General features: G+C 40.6%; 2 protein-coding genes across 2 annotated transcripts; one reads left to right on the top strand and one right to left on the bottom strand.

Annotated features, from left to right (window-relative positions):
• Nucleotides 1-1030: 1030 nt before the first annotated feature.
• On the bottom strand, nt 1031-9737 carry tnfsf12 (TNF superfamily member 12). Its single transcript, XM_088430718.1, has 6 exons — nt 9229-9737; nt 6141-6222; nt 3929-3985; nt 3807-3830; nt 3607-3734; nt 1031-1902 (listed from the first exon to the last, which is right to left on the bottom strand). Exons 1-6 carry the CDS (start codon nt 9394-9396, stop codon nt 1627-1629), a joined length of 735 nt encoding a protein of 244 aa, XP_088286844.1. The 5' UTR covers nt 9397-9737; the 3' UTR covers nt 1031-1626.
• A 6348-nt stretch (nt 9738-16085) lies between these two features.
• On the top strand, nt 16086-20147 carry LOC148428878 (low density lipoprotein receptor adapter protein 1). The gene is made up of 3 exons (XM_088424044.1): nt 16086-16341; nt 17979-18655; nt 19611-20147. The coding sequence occupies exons 1-3, from the start codon at nt 16325-16327 to the stop codon at nt 19694-19696; spliced, it is 780 nt and encodes a 259-aa protein (XP_088280170.1). The 5' UTR covers nt 16086-16324; the 3' UTR covers nt 19697-20147.
• Nucleotides 20148-21121: the final 974 nt, after the last annotated feature.

Genomic DNA, 21121 nt, shown 5'->3' with positions numbered 1-21121 from the left:
CTTATTAACTCATATTAACTCTAATTCTATTCCAAAGACATATTCCTATGTTTTTCAGTACAGGCATTCAATACCGGTTACTACTGTAATTCCCTAAATATAAGACACACTTTTCTTTCCCAAAAACGAAGGCCAAAATTATGACTAACTTTAAAAAACGGTAACTTAAAAATATATATATTTTCTTTAAATTGGACACCATTAAAAGAAAATTGATATGTAGGCCACAAAAGCCGAGTTTTGACGCACAGATTTGCATTATTGTATCGGCCATATTCTTACTTACGATAATTACCATAAACGGGACGAGCGAGAGGGCAAGCGCCAATTGGCTGTTAGCAGCGGGTCCGTGTTGCAGCTAACAGCGGCTCGTGTTGGGTTAGGTTGTTACGGCATTATTTTCAATAAAAGAAGCGAGCAGACTGAACCAACGTCCGAGTCCGTACTTGTTCACATACAGGAAAATAACTAAAACGGAGAGGATCATGTAAAACTCAACTTATGGGATTTATGGAAAGAACCTGAAAAGAAAATATAAAGAGTTTACAAGAGATGAGGTTTATTCTTACATTGTTGCCAAAGTGTTGGTGCGTTTTATAAACAGTAACATAGAAAATACCAGAATTTGACCCTAAAATTATACATGTGTCTTTAAGTAGGTGAATTATGGTATTTTCAAATTTTTTCAAATGTTCGGCTCAAGGAGGGTATAAAATGGCTTGAACTAAATGATTTGATTAATCAATATCTTCATTTAATTAAGTATTGACGTAATCAGTTACTTTAGGGACTTAAATACTAAACTAACCTAAAGGTAGTGCTTAATTACCTAAAGTAATTGTTATTTTTACTTAATTGCCTAAAATAATTGATTACCTTAGTCCATAATTCTTTTGTTACCAGCCGTTTTCAGAACCTCCTTTGGGCAAAAATTGGAAAAAAAAAGTATAAATAAGTACCAGGACCTTAAATTGAATGTCTGTACTCTTGAAAATTGGAGGGATATGTCTTTGAATGAATATGAAGCATACATGACTTAAATTATTTTATTTTTTTATATGTGTGATGGATACCAATGAGGCTTTTGTGGCTTTGCTTGAAAAAGGAGGAAAAACTGCACCCTCCCCTGACCTCAACTCTATTGAGAGTCTATCTTAGAAAATGACCAAAAGTGCATCATCTTAATATTTTGGAACACAGTGTGTTTCACGATTTAAGTGGCCCGATCGTAGCTTAAAAAAAAAAAAAAAAATCCCTTTTGTTCCACAAGCACTCGTGGTTTGATTGATAAAACGGCAGTCAAAAATATCAACAAAAAAAAAATGAAGAGACGTGACGACTCCCAAAAAAAGATTAAACGATCCACTTTGATGTTAGAAAAAAAAGTGGTGGATAAAAATCACATCTGTACGATGTCCAAAATGTTTCCAATTTGTACACAGTCAGTATCCAAAAAAGGAAGTTGCACCAACGGCGTGATCCGACTTCCTGTTTCCCCGTCGGCCACATAGCGAGAGCGCGTCGGCGCGCCTTCGGCTTCCCTCCCCCCCGAAAAAACGAGCGTCCGCGGGAAGAAGCGTCGCCGGGGCCGCACTTGAGGGACTCGGGCCCCTCCCTCGGGAGGCGTCAGTTGACTTTAAAGATGCTGAAGACGTGAGGCGAGGCCGATGGGTTGCCCACCGTGTGTAGCCGGAAGGACGGGCCCGTGACGGCGTGCAGCTGGGTGCCCTTGTCCAGTCGCAGGAGGCCCGACACCTGGCACGGTTTCAGGAAGTGCGACGGGTGCGGCCCGGCCGACGGGGTGGTCCCGTAGCCCTCCATGCATTGCAGCTTTTGGGGCCTCTGCCCGCCCGTCACTACGTCCAGCTTGACGTACTGCGACTCCTGCTCGTTGAACAGAACCTGCGGACCGACGCCATTATGGCACGTTTGAGCCGAACCGCACTTTGGAGTTTATCTATCGCCGCAAAGCATTCTGGGATGACTCCAAATTTGCGCTGCGCCTTCCGCGACTGATCCGATACACTTTGGAGCGGAGGCGAAGCTTCGCGGTGGCCGGGAGTGGCCACGCCCACTTCTCGTCACTCGCCGGCCACCCTCGAAACTTACATATGTGAGGTTTTTTTTGTTTTTTTAACAATAATCGAGAAACTCCTCTCAATTACCAAGCTGACTATAAATAACATTATTATCGATAAAAATTGCGTAAGTATACCTAAGTATCCTTTTGAACATTAACAAAAAAAAACAATATAACTTTCACAGCTGTTATTTTTTACAGCGTTAATACAGGTTACAGCTTAGTCTCAAACAGAAAAAAATAACCAAGTGCAGCATCAAAGTGCCAGAAATTAAGTCAAAAAAGGCAAAATCTTATTTTGTCGCAATTACACTTCACGTGACAAAAACAAAGCCTTTTCCCTGGTGTCATCCACGCCACGCCCCACTATTTGAGAAACACTGGTATAATTGATGCTTATTGAAATGCATTGAGTGGAAAGAGACGGAAATTTATACTTTATAACTTTTTAAAAATTCATCGGTCAATTAATTGGTAATCACTTTTTTTCTGCCAAAAAACATCATCATCGGGCCCTAATTTTTAACTATCTTGAAACCTGGCATTTGTTTTTCTTAACTTCTCCAGGCAGGCGCAGATTTGCAACAATTAAATTCAAACTATTCCGTATTTTTGGAGTCATTTTCTACTCAGAAGTAAAAACAAAAAAAAGTACTAAAATTCCACATAAGCCTGAGAGGGTTAACTTTATATCATTTAAAATTCTGAAATTTTATTTCATAAATTATTTCCTGACTGTGCATGCCACCCTTAACTGAGGTGTCGTAACAACCTGCTCACCCCATAAAAATATTTTGATTTGGAGCTACATTTGGATATGAGCCAATAGAATGGGACCACTTGGTGAAATTTTCGATATTTTTAGTTTGTTGTACACAGAGAAACAACACGCTGAAATCCAAGGTCGAAATCTCGCTTAGTTTTTATAAATTAATTTTTTAAACTCAATAGCTCTGGAAATTTCTGTTTTGAGAAAAACACCAACATTTTTGCAGCATAATATTCCGTTTATTCTGTAATTCATGCTCCAAAACGGTGAATTTTGTAAAAAGTGGCATGAAAAATCAACCGACGACTCTTCACTTGTCTTCGAGATCGCTTCTTAGATTTTCATCCTTTTCTGGCTCTCTTCAAAAATTTGCACTTTCACCAAGTGGTCCCCTCTTATTCACCCGTACCCTTTTTTTAGTGGTATCGCTACGCAAATTTTTCTTTCGCAACTCACATCTCTTTTATATCCGCCTCATCTGTTTGAAAATTACATTATTGAAGGCAATCATCCATTTAAAACCTAAAATAAAAGGAGTCATTGGCACATTGTAACAATAAATTCCTTCACGTTCCAATTGATTTGCTTTCAATTTGAAAAGCCAACCGCACTGTTCCGGGCAAGCCATTATAAAGCATTCAAATAGATTTGCTGATACCTGTAGAAACCTTGTCACAAATATTCCATCTTGGACAGTTTGATTTTTTTTTTTTTTTTTTGTCAAGCTGCTGTTGAGGGAATGTTTCGGGGGTGTTACCTGACAGAAGAGGAAATAGACGCCCGGCCTCTCCACCACAAAGGTGCCTTCCTCCTTGTTGTAGCTGACGGCTTTGCTCATGTTGAGCACGCGTTCCTCCCAGCCTTTGATCACGCCTCCTTCCCCCACTGAGACCACAGCAAGGGCAGTGTCGGACAAGTCGCGCGCAGCCGGTCCCTCCGAGGTACCCCCATTCTTACCTTGCTGAGAGGAGACTTTGGTGACTGTCAGGAAGGAAAAGCAAAGTTAATTAAGATCTTTTTGGAGGGGAATGATTTCTGCAGACGCTAACGTGAGACGAGGCATCTGCCAGGCCACTTACTCTCGAAATGAGACGCCGCTTTCTTGCCGTTTCCGTGCTTCCCGCGCAGCGTCCCCCCTTTTTTGCCGGGGCAGACAGAACGTGAGTGTGACAAAGAAAACACTCCTGCGGTCCCACATGCGAATCTGTCTCCCAACGCCGTTCTCATTTGCCGCCCATCTCGTCGCCTTAACACGCTTAGCAGATGGCCAAAGGATTTCCCGTCACGTGCTTTTGCTATATTTCCTAAAACTGTTCTTTTCATCATCGGAGCGTGCCGGCCGCTCGCGGGGAGTCCAAAAAAAGATGGAGTGGAGGAGACCAAAGCATCCAATGTAAACGGAATAAGAGAGATGAAGTGCTGGAAAAGGGTGTCCAAAAGGCGCTCCGTCGCCAGGCCGTTAATTCACTAAAGCTGGTCACAAAAATACTCAAAAAAAACAAAAAGTACCGATCTAACTCCTCGTCCATTGATTATAGCGTTTCATATTAACGTAGCAACACTCGAGCTACAATTTTATTGTGTGGGGCTAGCAACGCTAATGTTAAAATTACACGTAGTTTTGCTAGCGATTAGCATTAGCGGTCATCAGATGAACTCGCTGGACGCATTCTTGTTTATGTTGTGATTAAAGTTTATATTTGTTTTGGGATTTTACTTAATTAGTTTTAAACTTTAGTTTTTTTAAATTAGTTTAAATTATTAAGAGTAATTTTGTGCAATATTATGAGCCTTTATCTCATTCTGTGCCATGAACCAGAATTTTCATCTTTTAAAATAGTAACAACAAAAAGAAGTAATAAAATTCTGGTCAAACATGTTTTTTTGTGTAGAAGAACTGACACCCTTGACTAATGCTTACCTAATACAGTATAAGCCAATTGAGCACTGTAGTGCTAACTGTGACCATTGGATGGCAGTGTTTCCACACTTACGACACAGCTATTACCTACATCAATTCTAACTGAAGAAGTCAATCTTGCAAATTGCATCACCCATATTTACATAGACATAGCTCACAATATTCAGTTGTACTTGAAAGGTGAGTGAAAATGATAACTATATTGGCCCTCAAAACTTTCCTTTGCCACTGAAAAAGTTAATTGGTTAAGGTTTTTATTAGCTTTAGTATTTATTTTTTTTAATATTTGGAGTATGTGTTGAAGATGAAAAAGGTCACTAAGGATTGTTATAAAGTTCAAATGTGTGTCCACATTACACAATGTCAAAATTACCTTTAAAAGTTGTTCGTATTAGTTGTAGGTTGTTTTTAATATATACTTGTCATAAGTAAGATTTTTTTTTTTTAAATCCTGATAAGCTTTGTGTCAAACAGTAAAGTGCAATTCCAAAAACGTCTGTTTGACCTTGCTTCTTCTGTATGGCCCAATAGTATGAACAAAATAAATTATTTGAAGTAACCCGAGGGGGGTTTATAGCTTCAGTCAAGCTCCTGCAACATTTTGTTTGATATTCCAAAATGGCTTTCTAAATTATTTTCTCAGCTCCCCTTATTTATTAGCCTAGCCCCCCCAGGGATAGAAAAATTCCAAAGCTGTCCCTGAATAAACCCCTAAAGCTCATTTATCATAACAAATGACAAAGATGCAAACAAAGAATATTACAATGTGATGTGTTTTTTTAAAGCAATTTGGGGACTATTTATGCTAACTGCTTGGCTGTCAGTGACGATTTCCATTATATTAGCATTAAGCTAGCTGCAGGCATTTTTACAGCAAGGTGGGGAGTTCTTTTTAAATACACAAAGTGTAATTCTTTTCATGTTTATTTTGTCTGTAAACTGCAACTGGAAGAGGCATTAAAGAGATTGACCTTTTTTTTTTTTTTCACGAATTGCCCACCCCGCGGTGCCAAGGGTTCACTCCCGGACGTAATCATCAAGCCACCCGCAAAACGGCCGCTATAAATACCGCAATGATAGGTCATCAAATATCCCTGCTTTCACAACAAATCATAGCTGTGGGCGTCGCGACAACCCCCCCCCCCCCCCAGAAAAGAAAAATCAATCCGACGGCCCAAAAGCGTGCAACAAGGTCTCGTTCCCGAGCCAGCTGGTTTTCTGGGCTGCGAGGCCGCTCCGGTCAGACCTGTAATTTCTGCCACAGCCGTCCAGCTGCCTACTGCTTCCTGTGTCGACTTTTAGCTGCGGCCCTTGTGGCGCGCGGCCTAAAAAGACGTGTGGATTGTGCGTGCCTGCGTGAGTGCGTGTACCGTCTCGCTTCACTCTCTGGCCGACGAGGAGCTCTCGTTTCTCCAGAATGAGCTGCACGATGGCCTTCCTCTGAGTGTTGACCTGTGCAGACACAGACACGCGCACACACACCAGATGAACAAGTGTGCACCCCTCGCTTCGATATCCCCCCCCCCCATGCACGTATTTTAGTGCCTGGCCTCACTCGCGATGTCTTTCTGGGAAAGAAAGGAGATTTGCGAAGCCAGCAGAGTTAAAAATGCTTGGCGGGGGGGCCTACTGGAGGAAAAGTGTGTGTGTGTGTGTGTGTGTGTGTGTGTGTGTGTGCGTCTGTTTATGCGCGCACGCTGAAACGGAAAGCGACCGTCAATCTCCTTGCGATGAATGTTCCAAGCATCGGCGCTCAGCGTGTCTCGAGCGAGGTGAGCTGCAGGACACAGTTGGCCCCCCATGCTGTGATTTGTACACCCTGACGAGTGTTGCACTGGGTCAAGGGTGTTCAAACTCGGTCCTCGAAGGTCGGCATCTTGCATGTACAACAGGTTCCTTTCCCCGACACACCTGATTCAAATGATCGGTGTCATTATCAGGCTTCTGTTGAGCTTGCAGATGATCTGATCATTTCAATCAGGTGTGCCGGGGAAAGTGGAAAACACGCAGGTTACCAGCCCTCAAGGGCAGAATTTGGACAACCCTGTACTATACTGTAAGTATTCGTTGTAAGAAGCGCTCACATCAACAGAAATCAAAAAGGCTTATTAAGGAAAGTTTTATCACATTTTTTATGCACACTTAATTGTAAATTCTTTTTCTATTGAGCAGAAAAGAAACCAACATTGCCTGAGCATGGTTAGAAAGAGGCTGAGGTGGGGCATCGTTACTGCAGTGAAATGCTGAATCCCTTCTCAGCTTGGCCTGGCATATTAAGGAAAGTTTGTTTGTAGTTGTCACAGATGTTTTAATCTCAATCATTATTGTGAAGCCCAACAAATGGGGAATGGCATGACATGCTTACTGGCTTACAATGTTGAAATATTTAAAAACTTAAAGGCATGTCAAGAAAACAGAAAAAATGTCAAGGCCTCTTGCAAAGGCTCATTAGGAAAAGCAAGAAAGGACAAGCAATTCCAGGCCAGCTTTGGTGGCATAAAACCTGGAATCAAGTTGGAAAATCATATTAAGGAACAAGCAAACAAGGAGCCGGGGCTCCTTGTTTAAGGAATGTTAAAGAAAGAAAGAATAAAAAAAGAAATGTCATCTTAAAACCGTCCAATTGCTTATCAAGGAAACAGCAACAAAAACAAAAATGAGTGCCAGGGCTCCTTACAAAGGTGTATTAAGGAAAAAGCAAGAAAAAACGAGGCAATGCCAGGGCATCCTTAGTGTATAAATTATTGAATCCTTCCAAAAATTGAAAAGGCATGTTAAGAAAACTGGACAAAATAGCCAAGGCCCCTTGGAAAGGTGGCTTAATGAAAGTGCAAGAAAAAAAAGTATTTGCAGGTTACCCTTACTGCATTAAAATATGTATTCTATTCAAATTTTTGAAAGGCATACAAAGGAAAGAGAAAAGAAATACCAGGGTGCCTTGTTAATGCATGTTGGGGGGGAAAGGCAATACCAAGTCATCCTTACTATCGTTAAAACTTTGTGAAACCTTTCCAGAACCTAGAAAGGCGCCTCCAGGAAACAGCAGCAAAAAAAGCACTGCTAGGTCTCCTAGTAAAGGTGCATTATGGAGGAATGCCAGAGCATAAGGTCTTGAATCATTTCAGAACTTGGAAGAAGACATACTAAGAAAAAAAAGCAGAAAAAAGAGACAAGAGCTCCTTGGTAAGGCATGTTAAGGAAAGCCCAAGAAAGACCAGGTAATGCCAGAGCATCTTTACTGGCATGAAATAGGAAATCCCTCTGGAACTTGGAAGGGTATATCAAAAAAATAATTAGGCGATTTCGGGGCATAATTGCGACCATAAAATCTTGAATGCTTTCAGAACTTGAAAATGTGTAAGAAGAGAAGAACAAAAAAGGCCAAGGCTCCTTGGTAAGGCATGTTAAGGAAACAAAAAGAAAGAGCAAACAATACCAGGGCATCTTTACTGGCATAAAATATTGAAACCCTTCATGACTTGGAAAGACATATCAAGGAAAAAGAAGAGGGCAGGGCCAGGGCTGCTTGGAGAGGCATACTCTGGAAAGATCATAAGAAAATTAAAACCCAGGACTCCTTGTTAACGCATCTTAAAAAAGTCCAGATAAAACAGGCAATGCCAGAGTACCCTTTCTGGTATTAAAACTTGAAATCTGCTAGAACTTGGAAATGCATTTTAAGTAAACTTCATCAATAAAAGTAGTGCCAGTGCTGCTTGTACAGGCATCTTTGGGGGGAAAGCAAAAAAGAAAAACAGACACTGCCAGGGCATCCTTAAGTCTGAAATCCGTTCAAAACTTGGAAAGGCATATTAAGGAAAGAGACAAAAAAAAAAGCAGAGCTCCTTGTTAAGGCATGTTGAGGAAACATCCTTACTGGTGTAAAATATTAATTTCTTTCCTAATTTCGAGAGACATTAAGGTAAGTGCAAAAAAGCAACACCGGGGCTTCCTGCAAAGGCATATCAAGGACAATTTCAATTCAATTACAAAAAAATGTCAGAGCATCAATATAGCAGAGCTGTGGAATACTTGGAAGTCGATCCTTTTAGTAGTCAAACTTGGAAAGGCATACTAAGGAAAGTTTGCATTTGTCATGGAGAGGGACATAAATTCTTTTGCAGAGCAAGAAAATCCTTTTGGAAAGGCGTATTGAGGAAAGTTCGTTGGCATTCGTGACTCAGGCTTAAATGTAAATTCAAATTTGGATTTAGGCAAAATAAACAAAAATAATTTGAGGCTTTCCGGTAAACTGAGATTTAAAAAAACAAAACAAACAAAAGACAATAAAAGCGTGGGTTCGAGAGTGGGAAATGTGCATTTAAAAACCACCACACATCCCCCACGACGATTCCCGTAACCGCACGCACGAGTTAAGTTGCATAACCGCGTTTGAAAAAAAAAAAAAAAAAAAAAAAAGTTGATCATAGTTTGTGTTGCTGTTGTTGTGGCTCCGACCTGCTCGAGGCGCTCCTGGAGGATGTGGAAGGACTGGGACAGGTCCCGCGTCTGGCGCCAGGTCCACGCCGTGAAGAGCGCGCTGCAGGCGGCCACGGACAGAGCCAGCAGGGCCAGCGAAGCCCACAGCGCCCGGAGCTTACGCCGCCGCGGGGCGATCCGATGCATGCTGACTCAGTCGCCGCCGCAGCCGCCGCCGCCGCCGCCGACGATCATCCCACGGTGGTGCGCTTTAGCTCCGAACATCCACGGCGCACTCCAGCCCCCCCCTCCCGCGTCCCCCCACCGGCACCCTGGCCCGCCGCGGCTGCTTAATGAACGCGCGTGGGCCGCTAATTGACGAGTAGCATCCGGCCGACTGTTGCATCCGTCTCGCGGCGTCTCGGTTCCCCCTCTGGGCTTGTGATCGCTGGGGGTGTCCCCCCTCTTGTCTTTATTAAGACTGCGCGCGCATGAGCAGCGAACGACCGGGGGGGCTCCCGAGTTGAGATCTGACGCCGAGAGCCTCGTCCTCCCCTCCTGTGTCTCGCTGCGCCGCACTTTTTTCTTTTTTCTTTCCTTGCTTTTCTTTTCTTTCTCTTTTTTTTTATATCTAATCAACCGGACTGGATGAGGAGCGTTTGGCAGTTCCTAAAGTGGCCACGCGAGGGGGGTATAATGTAAGGTAAGAATCCAATTTCTCTGCCTCACCTCACCATTCACATACAAATATTACTAGTTTTTCTAGGAGTCAAACGTTACTTAAAATATTACGTTTTTTCTACACCTTATTTGTCCTCGCACAATTTTAGAGGTGAAAAACTTTTGCTCAGAGAAGTTCGAGTTTGGTTTAACATGTTTTACTTAATTTTTTGTAAAGAGTTTATTTATTTTTAAAATGTTTATTTTAATTATTTACTTATTGTGTTTTTTATCTCAACATTTGAAATGCGTTTATATGTATAATAAAAACAATCAATCAAAAAGCCACCCGCATAGTGTACTGTACATACACGTTAGATATCTTTTGTGTGGGACTTCTTGCAAAAAAATAAAAAGTGTGATTAGTCAAAGCTTTTTCAACATATCCCCGTGAACTTTGTTCTGTTATTATGAAATGTTTAGTTTCTCTCATATTACGAATCTAATCCAGTAAAATGACATCATACTTGAAATATGTAAGTGAAAAATGACATTTTCTCATAATAATACTGTAAAAGTCATGTGCCACACCATATTTCTAGATTGTAACGCCTCGCAAATTCTAATTTAATTTTTTGTAAACGTATTGTACCACTTTTTTTTGGTTATTATATTTAAAATTCTTGCCAAATACGTCACATTTTATAAGAATGGGATTTCATATTTTTATCGCTTTATTTTTGTGTGTTGAGGAAGAGTCCAAATTTTCTAGCAACTTTAAAGTTTTTGCAAGTACTGTATACATTTTCCACCATTTTAGGATTTCATTCTTTTACATTTAATAAAGCTCTTGTAATATTATATACTTATACTGTAACTCTTTTCTCGTTAAAGCCACTAGAGGGCAGTGTTTCCACAGAAAACGTAATATTATGATTTTATTTTTTGTAAATATACATTTTCCACAATATTGGGATTTCATTGCGTGACGCCTAGATGAGTTCTTGTAACATTCAATTCAGAAATTGCACATACATGTTTCTCGTTAAAGCCACTAGAGGGCAGTGTTGCCATGGAAAAAAACCCAATACGTGGGGATTTGAGCCGCATTGACGTGTTAAAAAAAAGTTTGTTTTACAATCTCTCTTTTGCTCCTATTTTTGTGCTCTTTCTCTTCTAAGCTAGCTCTTTTTCTTCTCCTTTCTACCTTGAGCCTCTTTTTTCTTTGCTTATACTCTTCTTTCGCTTTGAGTGTGTTACGCATGTCTCCTTTATAGGCAGACAAAACGCGGTTTACAATCTCAGTAGCCCGAGGCTAAAAATATCCACGTGTGTGTGTGTGTGCGTCGTCACAGTGCGTGTCAATTGTATCATCGAGTGGGTGGGGAGGAAACGAGGAATTTTCTAAGGCTGCCTTCAAATTCCCACTCCTGCGTAGACTCCTGCCTGCCTGCCTGTTGCTATAAATAGCCCACGTGCGTCTCCTGAAGGCTGACAAGTGTGTTTTTTTTCGTCGAAATCTCGCAGATGCCGGCGATGACGTCCGCACGGACGCACTCGCCGCAGGTATTAGTCAGCCAGCGTCAAATGAACCCGACTGAAATCACAAAAGTACTTCGTATTCTTTCGTAAAGGAAGTCGACGCCGTTTCTTCCTGTTTAGTCTGGCTGCCGATTGGTCCTCACCAAGGGTCTGATGGCCATCAGGAATTTCGGGAAACTCCCGAAAAGCTGTTTCTGTCCATGTCAGTCGCAGAAAAACTTTGTCAAATTTGGGTTACCATTTATCCATTTTAACCATCAACCTCGATCTGATCATCCCTAACACACAATTATCAAAAATGTCTGATAGTTGGAGCCTACCAAGAGCATTGGTCACAGTGTGAAGCCTCGCATGGTTGAGTAAATCTGTTTCAGACGGGCAAACAGGAAATGAAGTCATTTCCATTTTTTTTCCTCAGCATCTTTCGCTTTAAGATCACTAAAAAAGGGGTGGAGGAAAGCAGACATGCTGTCATTCTATATACACCACGAACGCCCTTATTTGGAAATGTGCGTCCCTGTTTTCACTGTCAGCAAGTGAGTCATGTGACTCCTCCAAGAGGAGGGGTAAAGAATGAAAGGCATAATATTATACGAGGACAAAGTTAGCGTTTTGAAGTTCACTTGTTAAATATGAACTTCTTCCCTCGTGAGAATCGACTTGAGCGTAATTTTCGTTGTACTGCTGCTTCTTTTTTTTTAAAGGTGATATTATTAGATCACAACTTTTTTGACAAAAAGATTCTCAGAGCATTTTGTCATAATATATTTAGGTTTAAAAAATCTTACTTCTTCCTTCCTGTAACATTGTTAGTTTTTTCAATTTTCACAAAAATTACACATTTTTTCACTCAGTTTTCTCATAACAAATTTGACCTTTCCCCCCCTTGGAAAAATCTTATTTTAGTCTCATGAGATTTTCCAACAAATATATTTCTGGAAAATTGTTATATTTTCATGAAATAATCTTGACCTAAAACAGTGCTTCTCAATTATATTTTGCCAAGCCCCCCAGGAAAGAAAACTTTTTGCACCTCCTCCCACTTGACGAGCTGACTATAAATAGGATTATTATCTATAAAAATGTAAAAGTATATCTAAACCTATATCCTCTTTAACATAAAAACGATATAAATCAACTTAAAACAACTTTTAATTATTTTTTTACAGTGTTTATATGGGTTATAGCTTAGTCTAAAACAGAAAAAAGTAAGCAAGTGCATCAAAGTGCCTGAAACTAAAAAAATAAAAACTGAAAATTCTTATTTTATTGCAATTACACTTCACATGACAGAAACAAATCTTTTTCCCTGGTCATCCCAGCGTCACCACCTTAAAAAAAAATACGTCTCTGGCATTGAAAGAGTTAAGAGGCATTCCATCAACAGTTTTTCTCAAAGATACAACATAATTCTTACAAGATTGCCCTTTTTTATTCCGTTATTCTCAATATTGTGTTTCTTTTCTCCCTTTGTTTGCATGAAACTTGACGAACTTGTTCAGGAACCAGATGGACGTCTCAATGGGTCACTTGAACTGCGTGTTCCACTTTTTTAGCGGAGAGTTATCGGTATGTTCTGTGAACGTGCGTTTGTCTCACTAAATGCCAAATATTTAATTTACAGCCCCTCGGAAAGAGGAACTAAATGATGAACATGGGCTTGGTGATAAATGTTGATGGATGGGCTGGGCAAAATTTTGTACACAGGGACCTACAACTCTTTTATGGATAAAGTAACAAAAATGTTTGTATAAATGATGTTTGTGTTTCCCAGAGAGGGATTATTAAACCTATTTTTGGATTTTAAACTACTTTAATCATTTTGTTGAGGACTTCCTGAAGGCCTGTGTCAGAGTGTGAGTTTTGAGAAGTTTTGGGTGGTTCCGCGTTTTAAAGCGGGTTACGCCCTTCGTCATAACAATCCAGCAGTACAGACACTACTCCCAGAAAATTTGGAATATTCAAGTGTGATCCAAATGTATTTACAGTGTTGTTACACGTTAGAGTTGAACCAGGTATGCTTGCTAGCTTTAAGCTAACATATAACTTGAAACGTCTTAGAAATGCTAATGGACTTCACATATGTTATGGTAGTCAGATAAAACCTTCAAATAACTGCAACTTTACACCCAACCCGAGCAGTATCATGCACAAAAAGAAAACAAAAACATAAATATTCTATTATTAAACCCAAAAATGTTCAACCAAACAATATAATTGTGTGCTAACAAAAGCCCACTAGCTTAATGCTAACATGACAATGTAAAATGCCCTGGAATTGCTATTGGAAATGACAGTAATATTGATGTTACAGTAAACGAGACGTCAAACATTTGCATTGTTTAAATTGTTGACACATTTCAAATGGCAAGACTAAACAAATTATTATTTCTTGGTGTTGTCATTGATGCAAAACTAAGATGGAAACCACAGATAGAAAATATTATGCTCATACTCTATGACAGTCCAAAAAGCACAAATAACATAAAGTATATAATAAGCAACCTTGCCACAGTACTCAGAAGTTCTTCGGTATCAAAAAGTTTAAGGGGTGTTGACTACTCCAAAAATGTTTTATAGTCTTTTTTAAGAGTCCCGACTTTTAATCCCAGGTACTTACCCGTACTTATACGTACAGTATGTAGTATTTTTTTTTGTCAAGTGTTTGGCTTGAGGAGACTTTATATGTAGGTGTACTTTTAGTTGGTAAAGTACCAAAGTGATTGATTATTTACGTACTAGGAGTACTTAAGTAATGTATTAATTTAGATACTAAAAGCACCAAAGTAATTGAGTACTTTAGGTACTTGAAGTGAGGAAAACCCTCTTTTTTAATTAAAGTTTTTAAGTCATGAAAAAGTAAATAATAGTTTTAATGTATAAAGTGATTACTTTAACCCTTGTGGCATTGTTACAAATTATCTAAATTTCTTTGATTTTGTGTATGATATCTTAAAAGAATCAATGGGAAGAAAAACACTAGGGAGCTGAAATTTTCAGAAGGTGATTAAAACATGTAAAATTTCAAGTCGCAACATTTCTGAAATTTCTATGTGATTGCAGCTGGACGGGCAAGATTTTGTCAAAAAAAATAATCAGTCCAAATTTTTAACCATATAAAACCATTATAATGACAATTCGAGAGATGCATTTTAATAGGGTTTATGACATTGATTTTCCTGCGATTTTTGCAACATTCTGTTGAGTGGCGGTCAAACTATGTTAGCAAACAGAAAATTCTTTGTTGACTTGTGTTCCACTTCGAAACAGTAAGTGGCAGTAGAGACCAGTTCATGGATATGGCTTCACAGACTACAAAGACAGACCATACCATTTTTCAATTTTTTATGGGTTTTAATAAATTAAACCTACATATGTTAGTGGATAGAACTGATGCCACTGAATAATTTGAGCGGTTGCAGGTAAAAAATATTCATTACGCCTTTTAAAGCATTTACAAAATTAGGGAAAAAATGCAATGTGTATAGTGTGTAAAGTGTGTGCACAAGGGTTAATAAATTAAAATAATTGATTACTTTAGTACGTTATTTAGTATCAACCATTTTTAGAAACTCTTTGAGCCAAACACTTGAAAAAAAAGGAAAATTATATGAATGGGTACGTGAGATTGAATGACTGGATTCTTAAAAAAAAACAAAAAACAAACAACAAAACCCCATACAATTATGTCTTTGGACATCCTTTTGTAATGTTTTTTTTGCTCACTAAATCAAAATGAAATCAAACACTTGGGCCTACTACGCAACTGTATTTTATTGCTAAAAAAGCAGCTACGTATTTTTATGAGGTGGTCTCGGCATGTAAAGTTTTAATAACCGCATTAGAGCAAGGTTTGACTGTAGCACATTTATGTTCATCCTGACATTTCATCCAACTTTTTGGGAGTAGGGTGTGATGACTCGGGGGTTGGGCTGCCGGTCCGAAACGCTTCCATGACGTTGACAGTGAGCGCGGCGAGCAAGAATGGTTCCAGTGTGCACCGGCGCGGCACCGCGGCGGGTGTGACGTCCGAAGGCCTTAAATGTTTTTGGGCCGGGGCCGAACCCAGGAAGAAAACAGGGGCCCTACTGTTTGGCCACATCAGGCACTCGCATACACACAGAGGCGGGTTTGAGTTGGCACTGCTCAAAGGTAACGCTTTATAAAATGTTTTTCTGGGCACTAAAAATAGATAGGGATAAGCCGAGCATCCATTTTCTATTGGGTTTGTCCTCTTTGGGGTCAGAGGTGAACTGGAGCCTCTCAGCTGATTTTGGGTTAGATGTGGCATACATCACGAACTGGTCAATCTGTGGGCTCATACAGGATAAATTAAATATAAATAATAATAAATTAATACAATTTGGGTCAACATGTGTGATTTAATCGTTCTTTCTTGTTAAGTGTGCAGACATTCAGTAAAGCATTAACAGAGACAAACTTGACAAGACCAAGAAGAAAGGGAGAGGGGTAAACTATGTAAGGTCTGAAATCATAACAACTACTTTGTGTTTTGCTTTTTCAACACGAGATAATTTAAGCAACAAATAAAAAAAAAAAAAGCAATCGTTTTTGTATCTTTGGCTTGCATCGAACTCAAAACAAACGTTATGTTTTCCCCGCATCCCCTCCGCCTCACATCAATGTGGTAGCGCCCACTCTTAGGTTCTGGTTTCTCTGACGCAGGTGCGCGTTCACGCATGGCAAGCGCGCGCCAACGTCGTTTAAAACAGCCGCGACCGGAACAGAATCCAGCACATGAACTTACACAGATAGAATAGCGCTATCGATGAATAGTGTAGCGCCTTAAGCGTGTGTGTAACTAAACCGAGAAGTTTTATAGTCAAAGTCAGGATTTTTAATTTTTCGTAAGGCGCGTTTAAGCTTAGTGCACTCCGCGTTTCACGGTGAGGCGTTCACGGACATCGTTTGCATGAGACTTTCAGACAGGTAAGAAAGTACAGATTTTTACAATTGCTCTAATGTTTCTCGCACACACGACGCATGTCACACGTTTCACTCTGCACAATTCGCTTTAGTGGTTCGATAGTTCGTTCGTTTTAGATTAAAGGAAAATGTAGACCTCGTTTTTTTCATTGCATTTCACTAATTAACCCGCACACACAAATGATTAATACAGATAAATGCATTGCGAACCCCACCTCTATTCTCGGTTATGTGGGACAAAACTGTTTTGTGGAGTTTTTAAAGTGATTTGAGGAATTTCATTCAGACAATGATGCTAAGTTACCATCTTGGAGCATCAAGGTGTCACTGTACTCTCAGGAGTGTCATTTGGGATTAAGTCAGTACTTCAGCAATCGTTTGGGATCTAGGTTTTCAATAACAATATGGGAACGCTGAGACGTTTGGACTAAAAAATTACTTTGCCACCATCTTGGTGTAAAGGAATTATGTCGGAATGACTCGAGGAGTTTGGTTCACATTAGGTGGGAGAAGCTGCATTTATGTAGTGCAGAAGGAAATTGTAGCTCTTGTTTTGCAATACAGCTGTCCTGTTGTGTCAAAATGTTTGCTTAGTGTTCAAGAATGACACACTAGCAGAAGCATGCCATTGTTTTGGAGAACACAAATATTTCAGGGGTTTGGGTAGGGGGGATGCAAAGCTGTTTCCTGCATTGGTCTCTGCTAACAATGGTCAAAAGTTCGCGTCTGAACTAACGTCTGAGCAGGGATATTTGAAGAATGGTGGGCGAAAAAGGGTCAAAGTTACAGAGACACAATGGAGAAGAGGTTTGGAAATTACGAGACAATGGCCATTTGATCGTTACGTAAGACTTGAGGTCAAGCAAGGTTTTAAACCATGGTCAGACCCCCTGCTTTAAACTAAACAGCCACGAGTCATTGAACCCCCCCCCCAAAAAAAAAAAAAATTGTATAAAACAATATATAGATAGCACAATTCAGCACAGCTCCTTGGCAACAAGATGGCGCCAAAATAATACTTAAAAAAATGCAAGTGTTTTGGCACACTCTTGTAAGCAGGGAACTAGGTTGAAGTAGGGGAGGAGCTTCATTTAGGCCTGAGGTGTCAAACTCATTTTTGTCGCGGGCCATTATGTAGCGAGAACTTCCTTCATTGGGCCGATATGTTGAGGAAACCAAGTTAAATTGTCTCATAATATTATTACCGTACACAACAAATTGATGGCTTAGTTGTTTTGAAATCAGAAGTAAAGCAGCCTAGTTTGTTCATTTATTGTTTACATTACTGTAACAGAACAAACCAAAAAATCTCAACTTTAATTTTCATTATGCACGATAAGCTAAAGTTTTGGAACAGAATTTAGCAAGGGTCATGGAAACTTACATGATTTGCGTTCACGGGCCACATAAAATGAGGTGGCGGGCCGGATTTGGCCCACGGGCCTTGAGTTTGACCCCTGTGATTTAGGCCATAGCCATGTCTAATAGGAAAGTGTGCTCTGCCAGCATTTCATAAACTAAATACAAACCTATTTGGGTGGTTGCACTGTACAATTTGTTATATATATATATATATATATATATATATAAATGAACACAAATGCAGACACTTGAGCTCATATTTTCTGTCTGTCTTGCAGGCAAAAGCAGCGAATGCTAATGCGGCTCTGCCTGTCTGTAGAAGGAAGCCAGCCAAAAACGGGCCAAGGGAAGACACATTTTCATTTCGGCGCCATGTCCCTGGGCACGTTCCACCTCATGCAGACCCTGAAGAACTCGCCGGCCGCCCTACGCCGGCGTTTTCGCCGCGACCGCACCGAGTCGCTGTCCCACGGCGACCCGCTCTTTAAGGTCCACTACCTCGGCACGGAGAAGATCTTCTCGCTGGAGCGGGAGCAAGCGCGGGACGCCATCGGCCGGCTGCTGGCGGGCGTGGCCAGCGGCAAGAAGCTGAGCAAGGACCACGCCCTGGTGGTGCGGCCCCGTTACGTGGAGGTCAAGGAGCTGAGCACGGGCCGGCAGCTCACCAAGACCTACCTGCAGGACATCGCGTACTGCGCCGCCGACGCCGACCGTCCCAACGTCTTCCTCTACATCTGCAAGCACCAAGGCCAGCAGCTGCAGTGCCGCGTTTTCTGGTGCAACCGGGCCGAGCGGGCGCGCGACATGACCAGCTGCCTCGCCCGCTCCTTCCAGCGGGCGCTGAGCGACTGGCAGAGGGAGGGCTCGGACGCTTCGCCCGGCGCCGACGGCGCCTCCGTTGAATCCTCCGCCGCCGCCGCCAAGAGCGCTACGCTTCCTGCTAGCCTGGGCAAAGGTGAGCGCTCGGGGTTCCAAAGCATTGGACCCTAACCCCCCCCCCCCCCCCCCCCCCCCCCCCCCGCTTATTCAAAACACATTTATAATATAAATGTAAATTAAAACCTTGTTTTTCCCGACACTAAATTGCTGGCCATAGTCACCTTACGTCAAAAGTTTGGAAACGCCTTGAATTTCACAGTGCCTTAGACATATTACGGGCTCTAAGAACAAAAATTATATATGTAATAAAAGACATTTAATTAACGTTTTTAACTTAAGAAAATCATTCCTTATGTGTTGCTGAAGCGTCTGGATTGCTGTCATATTAATTTCAATAACATGTTTCCAAACTTTTGACTGCTACTGGGCATTTGCAAATTAGATCAATCTTTTGTGTGCATTTTATATCGTCAACCACATAGCATAATTGCCTTCGTCGTTCGTCAATATTTTTGTAGAATGATAAACCATTTTTAGTTCAAATGATAAAGGGGGAGGCAGCTCGGTGCCGCTCTGGTTAGCACGCCCGCCTCACAGTTAAGGGACTCGTGTTCGAATCCAACTGGATCCGGCCTTCCTGTGTGGAGTTTGCATGTTCTCCCCGAGCCCGTGTGGGTTCTCTCTGGGCACTCTGGTTTCCTCCCACATTCCAAAATACATGCATGGCAGCTTTATTTCACAAGGATAACTGGCTTTATAATATGGATGGATGGATGGATGATGTTTTTTTTTTTTTTATAAAACGATATTTTAATTCAGTCACAATATTGAGGATAAAGGAATTATGATGAACATCATTTTTGAAATTGTTCAATTCTTCTGTAACTTAAGATCGCTTGTAATACCGATTATCCCATTGATTAATGGGATAAAAAAACTACCCAGAATTATTTTGAAATAACGTGCATGTGAGATGTAGTCACTGCGACTTTTCCTGTCCCTAATCGGCACCTGTGTCTTTCCACACTCAGTACGCTGGAGGAAGAGAGGCTCCGTGTCCCGAAGTCCCCTCCGAGCCATCGGCAGACGAGGGTCCGCCTCTGACAGCTGGAGTTGAGCCACGCCCCCGCCCCCACCCCTCCCTCCCCATCAACCCTCCGGACTTTATGGATCAGTGAGTCATGTGTCGTTTTACGGATCTGATATTCCAAACACGTATCATCCCGGAACACAGGGAGCGCTGTCACTTCCTCTTTTCCCATCAATGAGTGTACAAAGACACCACGGTTTAGTGCCCCCCCCCCCCTCCCCGCTTGAGCAGCTGTGGCATTATGTTTACAAGTTTTACATTTCAACGACAAAATGTTGAATATTCCACATTTTAATTTTTTTAACTGAGCATTTTTTTCACCTGTGCCACTAAAGGTATTTTTGGTTGTTTTAAAATGTAATGTCTTTACAAAGAGCACACAAGTGCCTGCTTAAAGGTGTAGTTTTTTTATCAATGTGCTGTTGTTGTAATTATCTCCATATTTATAATACAATATGTATTAAAATGTTTTTATACAGTTGTTTTTTTTTTTTTTTTTAATCCAAGCGTGGTCACATGCTTTCAGGCAAATATTTAACGACCAAAGATCCACTTTCCGCAAGCTCAGCTTTAGATGTTACATTTGGCCTGCGGTGTGTGTCGAGGGTTGCTCAAGGGGCAAAAATGTTCCTAAAAGCGTCTGTTGAGTTTTTAACTCTGTCATGTGACAAGCTTCCCATGGTCTTAAACCTCCTGTTACATTTGTTTGCATGAACAGCAGTAACTTACCTGGGTCACTTTGACCCGAGGCGTATTTAGTGACCCGAACGTGTCCAAAATGTGTATAATCCAAATCCAATGTTTTGTTTTAACCAATGATATAAGTTCATTTCTCAGGAACAGCAATAATATCCCTGGGTCAAAATGACCCGGCGGTGTGAGCATTTATCCAAAAGTGTCAAAAAATGATTGATTTCTGATTGGGAAGCCACTCACAAAGAAACAAAGATAACACGTCATTTATACTCCTGTGTTATGTAAAAGTAATAACATCTTGGGTCAAAATGACCCAAGGGCTCATGCATAATTATCCAAAACCCTCAGAGACCATTTGCGTGAACATCCTTCAAACTAACAAATCTTGCAATGCCTTTTTCCCCCCATCATAAACAGAAATAACATTTATGGATCATTTTGACCTAGGTTTTTCTTATTAAAAAAGTGAAAGCATTTGGGTACGTTGATCAACCCTAACCCCAAAGCAGAAGTACTGAAAATTTTATTTCAACACTAGCTTTATAACCTTAGCCCTAATGTGTGTATATATATATATATATATATATATATATATATATATATATATATATATATATATATATATATATATATACACATATATATATATGTATGTGTGTGTGTGTGTGTGTATATATTATATATATGTGTATATATATATATATATATATATACTTTAATATACGTAAATAAAATGGGCCTCCGTCCTATTTTTAG

This window comes from Hippichthys cyanospilos, chromosome 1 (genome assembly GCF_059441005.1).
Source record: "Hippichthys cyanospilos isolate Australia breed blue-spotted pipefish chromosome 1, RoL_Hcya_1.0, whole genome shotgun sequence".
NCBI classification, from domain to species: domain Eukaryota; kingdom Metazoa; phylum Chordata; class Actinopteri; order Syngnathiformes; family Syngnathidae; genus Hippichthys; species Hippichthys cyanospilos.
This window is presented reverse-complemented; position numbering and strand designations above follow the sequence as displayed.